The 13983-nt window shown below is 40.1% G+C and overlaps 2 protein-coding genes across 2 annotated transcripts; one reads left to right on the top strand and one right to left on the bottom strand.

Moving 5' to 3' along the window:
* Positions 1 to 3863: 3863 nt before the first annotated feature.
* On the top strand, positions 3864 to 4829 carry LOC311354389 (olfactory receptor 52N5-like; the record flags this gene model as incomplete). Its single annotated transcript, XM_084474205.1, has 1 exon — positions 3864 to 4829. The coding sequence occupies one exon, from the start codon at positions 3864 to 3866 to the stop codon at positions 4827 to 4829; it is 966 nt and encodes a 321-aa protein (XP_084330331.1).
* Positions 4830 to 10420: 5591 nt separating this feature from the next.
* LOC311354390 (olfactory receptor 52K2-like) lies at positions 10421 to 13188 on the bottom strand (the record flags this gene model as incomplete). The annotated part of the gene is made up of 5 exons (XM_084474206.1): positions 10421 to 10562; positions 10895 to 11023; positions 11893 to 12266; positions 12679 to 12736; positions 13064 to 13188. 5 exons carry the CDS (start codon positions 13186 to 13188, stop codon positions 10421 to 10423), a joined length of 828 nt encoding a protein of 275 aa, XP_084330332.1.
* Positions 13189 to 13983: the final 795 nt, after the last annotated feature.

Genomic DNA, 13983 nt, shown 5'->3' on the forward strand with positions numbered 1-13983 from the left:
GCTGTCGCTCCATAGAGACTGACCTAAACTCTATGTTTTGGGCTCTGGAGCCAAACATCTCTACTAATTATATAGAGTGATTATAAAGCAATTTAAAATGATAAATTGTTTTTGTCAGAAGAAAGAGAAACAACAATATATCGATACAGTAAGGATGTTCATAGAACAAGTGCCAAGCACTTACAATTAGATTAGGTTAACCAATTCCCAGAATATAAAGATAGCTAGGATAAGATGCTACACGATGCTAAGTGCTCATTTTAAGTTCTAGGACGTACAACAAACAATAAGTGCGTAAGAGAGTAAGGGAGGTGGAGGGGTGGTGAGGGGTAAGGAGGGAGACAATGCAAAGTCTTGAATCTCTTGCGGAAACTTGTGAGCGACTATGCAGTCCTGACATAGGCAGGGAGCTTGCTCTTAGCAATGGTGGGGCCAGGTGTCCAGCTGAGGTAGTTGAGCGGAGTGCTCATAACCTCCTTTGAGGGTTCCTCATACTGGGATGACAGGCCCTTGGGTAAAGTTTGTGATGAACCTGGACACATCTTCAGTGAGGTATCCTGGGTTCATCAGGTGTTTGCTTGGTCCTGTGCAAACCCTTTGCTCCCTACTTCGATGGACTCACATCTCGCTCGCCATCCTTTGGAGTGGCACTGCTCCACCAGCTCAGCATACGTTACTCTCATCCTCTCATTGGCGTCCTTGATTAGAGCAGCACCAGGTCCGGCCTCAGTGTTGTTCACATTTTTTTGGCCTCACATTTTCTGGGAACTTGAGGAGCTTCTCCAGGTTGACCTTCAGCTCTCAATCTTGTACTGTTGAGAGAAGACGGAGTTGGAGGTTGCTGTTGGCTTCTGACCAGCTCTGATTTAAGCAATGATTTTCTTCACTGGGTGAATGTGCTTACAGTGGTTTCGCTGCAGATGATATCGGCAATGACCTTGAGGACTTGGTCATGACGCCAACGGTAGCGCCCGTCACCCAGAGCTTTCGAGCAGGAGCTGAGAATGTACTCCAGGGATCCTCTCCTCTGGCACAGAGGGCATTCTGGTGACTTAACCTTCCCCCAGATGTGTAAGTTGGAAGAGCTCGGTAGAATACTCGGTCATACAAAGCCTGGATCAAGAACTTGATGCAGAGTTTCCAAAGCTTGGCCCATGACACCTTTTGCTCCACCGCTTCCTCCCGTCTTGTCCAGGCTCCCTGTGGCCAGATAGTAGGAATGTGGCCTCCTCAACTGATGCTTGCCCCTCCTCCTGGATCATGACCCTCCTGTCCTTCCCTCCCACATTGTGTGGTGTTTGCCACACAATCTGTGTGTGCTATCTGTGTCTAAGCCAAGCCACCCTCTGCTGCCTTCCACTTCCAACCTGTTCTAGCCTGGATGCCGGCCTGGCAGACGTCGCTCGACTCCCAGCATTGCAGGATCTCCCTTGCTAAGGTTCCCTGAATTCTTCATTTAAGCTGCGGAAGGGAAGCTATATTATATATTATAGCACTATTATATAGCACTATTTCGTTCTTCCCGCAGGCTTCGACGAAGACCGAACCACTTTCGCCTTTTTGGATATCAGGAAGAGGGGTCAGTATCTGTGGAAGGAGGCCGTGCTGGTATATCCAGGCTTTGAACTTCCTTGGTAGGCCTGACTTGTCCACAGCTGCCAAACATGCTTCCAGTTCTTGGTTAACAGCTAATTGGTTGCTTGAATCGATGCCACATCCTGGATCTCCTTCAAGGTGAGCTCCTTTACCCTTGAAGTCCAGGACATGCTTTGGCCAAGATCTTTGTCCCTGGTTGGGTCACTGAAGGTGTCTCTGAGGAAGACGTCAATCCCCTTTTTGGGGAAGGTGAGCTGAACCGGTTAGCAAGAAAGGTGGTGTGCGTCCTGAACCTCTCCCTCCTCTGCCTCTGATACCATTAAGCTCTCGACAATGTAGTGAGCTTCTTGCGGAGGATGCGCCGCAGCTCTGAGAGAGCATCCCACTCCTCCTAACGCGCTTTCTTGTACTGTCGCCTCAGGCTCTTAAGCTCCTTCCTGAGCTGGAGGATCTTGGTCTCTCTGTTGCTCATGGTATATTGGGCCTTTGCTGCTTTATTTTCTTCTAACCATAATCTCTCTGCTGAAATAGAGACACTGATGGTGGTCAGTGATCGGAGGCGTCTTTCAGCTCCCCCCTTGGCTGTTGGTTCCATGATGGAATCAGTGTCTTGATGGAATCAGCATCAAACTAGATCCACTCCTTCTCCTTGCTAGCTAGATACTAGATGCTCATCCTGCGTCTCACCAGGTGTAGCTCCTGTGCACTGTGACACTTGCACCGTCTGCAAGCATTTATTTTTCACACGATCTTGTAAACTATGCTGCAAATGTTGCAGGTATACATATACGCAGGCGGAGGCTGTATTTGAGTTGGAGTAACCCTCCAACACTTTTATTTAAAATTCAACAATACAGTGTGCCTGTATGCATCGGCTCCGTCAACATCTTCCTCAACCAAAGTGATAACTGAACACCTCAACCACGGAGCTTTTCTTCTTCGACTTTTCAAAATACCTCAATACTTTTACAGCGTCACCCAGTGGCGTAACCTCGACACGGCACCCCAAAATACCAACAGGCACAAAACAAAGAAACCAAATAAATACAACCCTGGCCATATAAACCTATACCTCTACACAAACACGTTCCGTAATCGCCGTCGTATTAACGTTGCTATTTTTCGTCATTCTTTTATTTGTTTAACTGAGGTGCTCCTTCTCCCACCCCTCTCGGACAAAGAACCAGACTGTTACTGGTAGTCACTAGTTGATCCAGACAGACAGATATATAATACATGTTGTGATGCACCTGGACACATCTTCTGTGTTGTATCAGGTGTTTCAGGTCTTGCAACGATCAAACATACAGCTACACTGGAAGAACCTAATGGCTTTTTATGAGATTGGCTTAAAACTTAATAAAGATAAATCCATGTGTCCTTAAAGAGGGGAAAACAAAGAATAGATAAGTCCATGTCCTTATCACAAAATCCAGTGTCTGAATAAGAAATCAAAAAACAACTTTTGAAACCTCAAAATTAAGTATAATTCAAAAAGGAAAAGATCTCACCGGGTGTAGAGCAGATTTTGGCCTACCAGGCCTAAGATCCCTGTGTCACTTGTGCTTGCTTGGTGTCACTTATAAATAGTATCTTTACATCTAATGGCAGACTTATACAGGCACAACCAACATAACTTCAATGAGATGTAGTTTTGGGATTAAAACAACAATTGACCCAACACGTGCCTGTCTTCAAGGACAACCACCGCAACATAACAAACCAGCCTCCCTTTGACTGTCTTCAAACATTTTAATTTCCCTGAAAAAAAAAATAATAATAATAATAATGTGTATTTTGTATGATATTCTCTTGAATAATTATTATTCAAATGTATTTTTATTATTATATATCTAATAGAACTATTGCATTATTTTACTGGTTCATATATTTGGTTCAGCCCAATGACTGCAGTAAATGTAAAATAGACGGTTGCCAAGGTGACAATGGTTGCATCATTTGTTTTTCATCAAACTCCTCCCATATAAATAATCAGAAAATCCTAATATTGGAGATGCCAAGTTAATATGGAGGACTGAACAATAAGAAAGTTATACAATCTCTGATCAGACTCATTTCAAGATATTGAATATTTTGGTTTTATTTCAAACAAATGAAGTAGATTGGGATAAAACTTGACATATTGCATAATACATATCAACTCACTTGTATTGACATTCACAGGAAATTTTTTCAAAGAATAATATTTATTTATTGTTAGAATAACCTTTTACTTTTCTTTGGCTATGATGTCTTTGGTTTCAGCGATGGACAACTACACATTCAACAGCTTGAACCTGCAGATTGAAGGGTTAAAGGTCACCGTACATTCTGTGTACCCTGTTTTTTTCTTCTTACTTATATCCTATATTTTCATCATATTTACTAATGTGGGTATTGTAGTGCTAGTCTACATTGAAAGGAGCCTACACCAGCCTATGTATCTGCTTTTCTGTAATCTACCAATCAATGACATCATAGGAAACTCCATCATGCTGCCAAGGCTTCTTGGAGACATTCTGGTGCCTCCTTCTGAACGCATCATCAGCTACTATGAGTGTGTGGCCCAAGCCTTCTTCTCACATATGTTTGGCACGGCCTCTTATGCCATTCTAATGATCATGGCCTTTGACAGATACGTGGCTATCTGTAACCCTTTGCGCTATGCTACTATTATGAACAACAAAATGGTGATCAAGCTGACTGTCTCTGCCTGGGGTGTGTCCTTCTTGTTGGTGGCTGTTTTGCTTGGGCTGACCATTAGACTGAATAGATGCAGAGCCGTCATCACAAATCCATACTGTGACAATGCCTCACTGTTTAAACTTTCTTGTGAGAGTGTTTTCATTAACAATGTATATGGACTGTCATTTACTGTGATTCTATTTACATCTTCTATGGGCAGTACAGTGCTTACTTATGCAAAGATCACAGCTGTCTGTCTGACCAATAAGAACAAAGCTTTGAACAGTAAAGCTCTTCAGACTTGCAGCACTCACCTCTCTGTCTACCTTATCTTGCTTATATGTGGAATGTTGACCATTCTGATGCATCGCTTCCCTCAGTACTCGGATTACAGGAAGCTGTCCTCCATTATGTTTCACATACTTCCCAGTAGCCTCAACCCCATCATATATGGTGTACAGTCCAAAGAGATACGAAAGCTCTTGTCCAATCTTTGTTTACCGTTGAGTAAGGGTGGAAGCAAAACATTCGTTATCACAGCACAATAAAATGTTGCAGGATATTTTAAGATAAAATATTCTGGAAAATACATTTAAATTAAAACTATTTTGAAGTCCATGTGTGTTTTGCAGGATATTTTAAGATAAAATATTCTGGAAAATACATTTAAATTAAAACTATTTTGAAGTCCATGTGTGTTCTTCCATTAAGAAAATGTCTTTGTATGAATGCAATGTATTTTTTATCCTACTAAATTAAGTAAGTGGCTTGATAATAAACAGCTTCATATTGTTGCTTAAAGGCTGTGGGGAGAAATTGTCGCTGTTTGATTGACCACTCCAGGGTCTTGCTAAAAAGATAAAGATAAAGATTTGCTGTTTGGTCCAAAGACCAACCACGTCTCAAGTGAGTGCACCTTGAACTCAAATGTCACTTAAATTGTGTGGATATTATTGATTATATAATTTATTTAAATACATTTTTTTTAATGTATTTATGTTAATTAATTTATTGGTAAATTGTGTTATATTTTCAGTAGCTCACTAAAAATAATCAATCTCTGTTTAATATGTGCTATAATCCAGTCAGATACATGGAGGAATTGTGTTTGTGTTGAATGTATATCTTCTATCTCTATATGTAAACCATAATTCACACATTTTGAATGGTAACTGTGAATTAGTGGATATCCAAAATTAACTTTGAACATTATGCTTTGAATGAAAACATTTTCCTGTAGTCAGTGCCAATAAATTAATTTGTACCATTTTCCATTATAAATGTGCTGTTATTATTTCAGTTCAAGGATCATACACTTGATGGATGTCTTATTAAAACCATTAGCTGCAGATAGGAGTGCCACTACTCCCTTCGGCCATCCCAGGATGTAGCTTGTGGTATAGCTATGATTCAGCCGAGGCTGGCCCTAAGGCCAATAAGGGAGGTGCAAACTGTGAAATGGTTACTATAAAGATAATAACAGAGTTTACAGTGTCTCATTGTCTTGAGAAAATCACGACTTATGGAAATTTCCATTACAAACCCTGTTATTTTAACCCAGTCTCACACCAAAATTTAGTATAGCTACGTTGGTCCACAGTGGAAAACGTAGTCGTTTCACACATAAAAGTGATTTCACCGTGGCCACATTTCTCAGATGAAAAAACTCCCACTCACAACACTGCTGACCTGTTTGTTAAAATTTAGAGAGCTGTTCAGCCAAACCCCCAGGTTTTTTACAACTGGATATCACCCAAGCATTCAAACAGTTTATCCATAGTGCATATGCTATTGAGGGAAATGGGGAGGTACAGTTGTGTGCCATCTGCATAACAGTGATAACTAGAAAATGTAATCCCACGCATAAGGGATTACTGTGCATAGAAATGCCTGTGATCTTTATGATCTTTTTGCATGTCGCTTTGGATAAAGGCATCTGCTAAGAACCATAACCATATTTCAGTTAAATTCAGCTGAGGGTTGTATGGCCAATGCAAAGATTGATATAGTTGAGTGTGGATGAGTTATGGTTGGACAGAAATCAGACACTGAACATAGAAACCATCAACTTCAGTCTCGTCTTGCACTCGACATGCACACTATTTAAAAAAAATGTAATAGTTGGAAACAAATAAAGTGACAGCTACATGAAAAGTGCAAAGCATTGCTAAAAATTCAGAAATGTAAAATTAATTGAACTGAAGAATCTGAAAGGTCAAATGTATTGCCCTGCACTGCTGAAAAATCTGAAAGGTCAAATGTATTGCAGTGCATTGCTGAAAAACCTGGAAGCTGAAATCGAAAACTTACTGATGCTAAACTGTAATACTGTCAAAGCCGGAAGATAGTAGTAGTAGTGGTACTAGCTGTAGTAGTAGTATTAGTAGTAGTAATGGTAGTAGTAGCAGTAGTAGTAATGGTAGTAGTAGTAGTAGCTGAAGTAATGGTGGTACTAGCTGCACAAACGATATGCCATATGAAAGGTATGTAATTGATTGATATTTGTAGAACGAATTATAATAATCCTGCCAGTTCTTTTTAAAACCAGCCGAAATTTAATGTACTCCCCAAATGCTAATTTTCCCAGCCTAACGTGATTAAGGAGTCAAATTGGGTAGGAAAAATCGCCCAATCTGGCAACGCTGCCTGAACGGTCGTAAAAAGTAATCAAATTGAGCTGCAAAAACTGCCCAATCTGGCAACACTGCCTGCACGTCCTTGCGCTCCTCCCTCAGCGTAAATCAATGAGACCAACTGAAAACGAGGCAGACATGGAACTTAAACTGTGATTATGAAAAAAGTATAAAGGTAATCTAAATTCAGTTTCCAGATTATTGAAGATACAAGTGTCTTGATTTGTTAAATCTTTGAAAGAAGGTTAACGATAAAAAATGTACCAAGTTACGAAGTCTGTAAGAAGTAAGTGTCAGAGAATGGGCGGACGGTTCCGCCGTCCCCCTATTGACTTCCATTGTAAAAAATTGTATTTTAAAAGTAAAATATCTCAAAAAGTATAAAGTTTACAAATATGAAAATTGCCCAAATGTATGGACCTAGACCTTTGTGACAGATGTTGAATGGAATCGATTGGTTTGGTAGTTTTGGCCACATTAATTGCACAAGTTTGGTGGGAAGAAGAATAACAGAAAAGGGATATCAAGATTGTGCATTCCTATGCACAATAAGGAATGTTGTATTTCTCTAAAATTGAACTCAAGGGAAGCATATACAGTGAAAATAAAAGAGGGCCTAAAATGGAACCTTGTGGGACACCACACATGATGGCAGATGAGGAGGAGCTTCCCACCTTGACTGAAAAGGTTCTATCTGATAGGTGAAAATGCAGAAAACCACGGGCTGAACTAACCTTTTAGTTCCTTGAAGAGCAGTTCCTGGGAATAAATATTGGTGTTATATATAAAGGTTCCTGTACTTTGGGTGGAAACACGGCTCTATGTCCCTTAAGCTTTGCTTAGCCTGCTGCTTGTTGGCACAGTTTTGCCCACACTGCCTAAAGCTGGGTGTGGACAACAGGGGGTTAACTGATGATGACTTGATGATCCAGGATAAAGTTATGTTGACTAAATGATTACTAAATGATTACAGCTATGTTGACTAAATTAAAATTAGGCCTAATAAATAGGCAAACTGGTGTCAAATGTTTCTCATACATCACAACAGCCTGCAAGGATTAGGTTCAACCTCAATCAAGCCTAGCCAAATGCTTAGCTCCAGCTAAGGGGAGCGGCAAACCACAAAAGAGTCTTCATTGCTTTCCGGATATGTAGAAGAGTGTGTCCATGAGTCAATGCAAAAAATAAATGAAATAAAACGAGAAGGCGTTTTGCCTTGGTTACGTTTTAACGATTTGACTTGACTGACTTTTTTGTCATAGAGCTGTTTTGATGATGATGATGATGATGATGATGATGATGATGATGATAAGATTATGATTACTTTTTGGTCTTGATATTGTACACCTTACAATAAATTATATTTGGAATCAAAGACTTTAAATGCCACTAGGAGATAAAAATATCAAGACTGACCACACAGTTTTGCAGTGCTGAGAAGGGATGGTCAATGTAGAATCCAAACTGATAATTAGTTACAGTAACTAGTTACTTCCCTAACCCTAACTAACCCTAACCCTAACTAAATGAGTTACTGAGTTACAAATTATAACTATTATTAACTATTGTGTTACTTTGAAGTCGATTTTTAAATGTGTCGAAGAATTTGTCAATCAAAGGCCTGGCTGTCACCTGCCCCAATAATAAGGAATCATTTAGAGTATTTGAGCTTTGTGCATACTTTTCACCAAGTGAGCGTGGATTGGCAAATTAAACTACATGACAAGTGATGAAGAGAATTCCACAATCAAATGGAATACAAAATTAGTTTTTGTGTTGCCACAGTGCAAGCCAGTCCCGCTGGAGTCCACCCTACTGTAGTTGGAACAAATCGTTTTTGCCAATTATCTCATATCTGCCGGTGATAATTACCCTGGAGTTCTCGCGAGAGCACAATTTGAATTTGCTCAGCGAGTCATTCTGGTAACGAGCAATATACTCAATCCCCGATTGCCCAAACCCAGAACATTAAACAATCACATCGATGTATCTGATATAGGCGGGCCAAAAGCGTTGCTGTTTTACCGATCATATACGGTAAGTCTTATCTTTTGGTTGGCTCCGCTGGTCTGGATACGTCATCCCTTGTATTCTTCTGATTGGTCGTAGTGTTATCCGCCCCTCGAGTTGGGCCATTTTCATTACTCGTTGCCAGACCCTACAGATTTCTAGATGTGGGTCTGGATTTCCAGGCTAGGTGATAATGGCAATTTCAACTAAATGCCTTGTAAGTAAAAATATCTGGTACATATCCGATTACTAGTTAGTGGAGGCATACTGTTCCTCTATTAACATCTTTTATTTTACTACATTAATTTGGCTATGGTAACTGAAGTGTATTTTAAGTTTTAGTATTTTAATGACAACACTAGCGCCCCAAGCAATCTACTGTCATCTATATATTGGAGACCATGGGAAGAATGTAACATGGCACTTTTTTCTATCCATATCCACTCGCCACCGTTTTCATCTATTTATTTGGGGTATTAAAAAAGAACAATTAAAACAATGCAAAAGGCAAATGAAATTCCTACTGCAATAGTGTTGCAGGTGTGCCCAAGGGAAGCACCGGTTCACCACAGGTAGTAAGCTGGGGTGCAGGAAGTGAAGGGCTGCCATTAAGAGCATTGACACCTGTCCACTGACTCCTGTATTCAACCAACTACCCCGTACATATGACATCTTCGGACAAAGAATACCCTGCAAATGTGGATATCATAATTTAAGTAATGATTATATTCAGCATTTAGTTCAATTCAACCTGCTTTGGTAGCAGTTGCCATAAAACATTGGGTTGGTTACAAAGATACACATAATGTAATTGAATGATTATAAATTACAGGAATTATTATATATATTTATATATAATTATATATATTTTAAAATCTTTATAATGTATAATTGTATTATTCTAATATTTGAAATATTATTCTATTGAAAACAGTATTTGTGTTGTATTTTTCCATGTGTATTTTTCATGAAATTGGTGCAAAATAACGTCTACGTACAAAAAAATCGCCCCATCCCCTTAAATTGGCTGAACCTTAAATCTCATATGGGTGACGCTCCACCCCTCAGAAGATACCAGCAGATGGAGCCAAAGTACTGTTCATTTAGAGTTTTTGATACATATTTCATGCATGTGTGAAGCACTTGGGAGGACGTAAACCCAAATGGGGAAGAATACTTCATATATAAATAAAGGCCTACATATGTGTAATCGGCAGCAATAGCTAAATAATAAATAAAGAAACCAACTCTTTGTAAATGGAAATCATTTTGTGAGGCTAAACTGAACTAAATTTCTATTAAAAATTCCCTATGAAATGCATGTGGCAACAGATTAATTTAACATAACATTTTCTGAAAATCATGGGACATTTATGTTAAACAGAAGTACCACGAATTATAACAAATAATATGCCAAAACGCAAGCTAATATATGTTTGTTCACTGTATTGCTGTATGATCTTACATTTGACCATGTCCCTTATAATGACTCAGTGTTAACCACATGTTTTGTTTTTGAATTTCTTAGTTTTTCGAGAGAAGGCTTCCATGACTTTACTGCGTATCTCCTTGGTGTTGATTCCGTAGATAAGTGGGTTCAGGATGGGCGGAAACACCAGGATGGACACACCGACCGACCTAAAGAAAAAAAAAGGCAATCATAAGACACTAGGGGATTAACACACCACTAATCGACTCCTTGGGTCGATGCACTGTGTATCAACCCAATGCTGGGTCAAACACCGAGAAGGAATATTCCTGCAGGGATTGACAAAGTGTATGTTTCAGGTTACTTTTATAAGCAATAGTGCCTATCAATTTTAATAGTTCATCTCAAAACTTGATTGACACACAAAATCAAATGGGATTTGAAAATTTGGCAATTCCTTCACGTGTTTCACCTGAGCTAAGCACCGCATGAGTGAGGAAAGTGAAAATGGAGGGTGAGGAGGCCCTACGATGACGCTGACCTGCGCAGGAAGGGTGACACACTCAGTCGATGGGACAGAACCGAGAACAGGGTGGTTAACTCAAACACCACAAACACCACCAGGTGAGTGCCACACGTGCGCAGGGCCTTGCTCCGTGCATCTGCCTGTCTGGGAGTGATAGAGAAGATGTAGGATGACACAACCATATAACCATAAGATCTGAATTGATTTGCATGACAACCTAGTTTGACTCGCCAAGATAAAACCAAAAGTAAAATGTTGTCTTCTGTGGTGTTTAATGTTCACTTCAATCTTTATGGTATGATGGGGTCCTGGACCAGGCCTTTTGTGGCAACTAGATTTTTATCCCAATGAGACTAATCTGTTCTTCTGAAAGTTTCCTAAAATAAATAAATCTGGGTTTGATCCTCATTAACATTCTAATAAGGTTTGAAGGTGGGATTTAATTATTGTACAGACAAATTTAAAGCATAAAAATTGATAATTGAAAAATAAATATATGATAAATATTGTCCAGTGAATTTTTTGTTCTTATTTAACAAATGGTGACAGTGAACATCTCCATTGTAATGTTTCCTATTGATGTTTGTGTCGAGTTGTGTTTTCTGAAGCGACACACTGAGATCATGAGCAGCGTGGCTAAGGTGTACAAAGGAGGCGCTGGCACTCTGCTCAGCAGCCCGAATGTTATCTATTTTTCACTGTTTGCCTGAGCTGGTCCACAATACCCGGCAATGCCATGACCCCGAAACACTTTTGCCATGACGGTTCTGATAGAGGATTAGCTGTTAACCCCGCCCCCCCCACACACACACACACACACACACACACACACACACACACACACACACACACACACACACACACACACACACACACACACACACACACACACACACACACACGTAATGCACTTAGGGGTGTCTTTAAAGGGGGTATATAAATACCATCAAATATTGGTGTAATTATTATAATAAATATTATTACTATTATGATTATTATTACTACACCTTTACCTGTTAAGGATACAGGTGAGCAGTATGTGTCCGTACGTGAAGAGGACGGTGAGCATGGAGGTGCCCTGCATCAGTACGGTGATCAGCAGGCCGTACACGTTGTTGGCCGTCGTGTTCTCACACACCAGCTTCATCAGGGACGGGTTGTTGCAGTAGAGGTCGGCCAGGCGCCAGTTGCACAGCCGGAAGCGGGTGAGCATGAGGAAGAGGCTGCCCACCAGCACCACGTCTGTCAGCCACATGCCGGCGATGATCCAGCGCAGGTTGCTGGTGGTCATAAGGGCGTGGTAGCGCAGAGGCCGGCAGATGGCCAGGTAGCGGTCAAACGCCATGACGGTGAGGATCATCAGGGAGCCGCCGCAGTACAAATGGACCTGAGACATGGAACAAAACTAAGCGACTCTAATCACACCAAATCGACTCTTTTAATACAGGTGTCGCTCAATGCACAATTACGAGATAATTATTGTTCTGGTATACCCGTGCCCTTGTACATTAAAAGAAGTAGACCCATAATTAGTATTTTGAGTGACACCTTTGGTAGTCCTACAATGATTTGTTGAGTGCATTTTAAATAAACATTTATTTTTACCACAATGATTGACCAGAGAGAGACTGAAACGATAAAAACAAAGGAGGAAGAGAGAAAAATAAAACACACCATCAAAAAATAAGTCAATACTATTCATGATAATTTAATTGAAATATTGCAGGTTCCATACATAACTATTTACAATAACAATACTAAAAACATGTAGTAAAGTGAATTTCTTATCAGCAGCCTACCAGCAGGGCCTGAAGGTAACAGGCTAGGCTGGATATGCTGGTGCTCTGGCTCACGATGCTAGCGATAGGAAAAGATGAAATCACTTATGAACACATTTAGATACAACTAAAATTAAATTCAACAAGAAGAAGCTAAAGTAAAGGCACTATTTTTAATATGAATATGACTACCTACTAAAAATGTCCCTTCTCAGCAAGTAGATTATATGGTTTTAATAAAATCAATGTGTTTTGAGTGTCATACAAATGTCAACATTAGACATACTTATAGCAGTGCTTTTTTCAATTGTTTATGGATCCTACAATCTTAAAACACAGCACACCGTTTAGTACCAACCATATGGTTCTGTATAACAATAAATTAAACCAACAACAAATCCCCCACCTGTGAATGAGGTGTGGGAAAAGAGCAGTAGCTCCGATCATGTCGTTGATGGGTAAGTTGATGAGCAGCAGATACATTGGCTTGTGCAGCTGCCTGTCAAGTGCAATAGTCAATAGCACGGTCATGTTGCAGGTGACGATGAGGCAATAGGTTAGGCTGCCGAATAGGGCGGCAAAGTGGGAGAGAAATGGAGAGATGTCCAAGGACTCCATCGAAAGAATCTGCGAGTTATTCAACATTTTCTCTGAAATTGTTGGCTTTGATTGTAGAGGCAATTGTTCAAAATTAACAGCAGTTATTGTGCCTCCCCATTATGCAGCACAGCATATCCATCTACAGAGAAAAACAAGAATGGTGAACATGTCCTTATAAACATCAACACTTAAAAAAAAACATGAAACTTTTTGACATGTTACCAAGCCATCACATTGAAAAATGACCTTTGTCTTTCATCGCTGCAGAGTTGTGCCGTCTTAATTATATGCTGCAATAATGTTGTGTTTCTTGTTGTCCAAGAGTCGCACCTCCTTCATTGCATCTAAATCCTTGTCCAAGACTGTCAGTGCTCATCTACCACAGAGCCACTCCCTGACTCTGCCCTGATCAGGCCTGTGATGCTATATATACTTAAGGCCTGTGATGGTATATGGTGCGAAGCTTCCCCCTCAAACCTCCCCCAGCAAGAAATCCCCAAGGACCTCCAAACATCCATAGTTTCACAACATCAAGACAACATCAAAACCGTCAGAGCGAGGGTATGATGACCCAGACTTCTGGATTTGAATCACCTGAAAAATGGGCAGACAAAGCTCACAAAATGATGCTTGGAATAAGGGTAGAGACTGCTGTCATACATTACTACGTTACATTACATTTATACACCTGGATACTCTTAACCAAGTTTGAATAACTTATGTTGA

Source organism: Micromesistius poutassou (assembly GCF_964030765.1).
Source record: "Micromesistius poutassou genome assembly, chromosome: 10".
Lineage (NCBI taxonomy): Eukaryota > Metazoa > Chordata > Actinopteri > Gadiformes > Gadidae > Micromesistius > Micromesistius poutassou.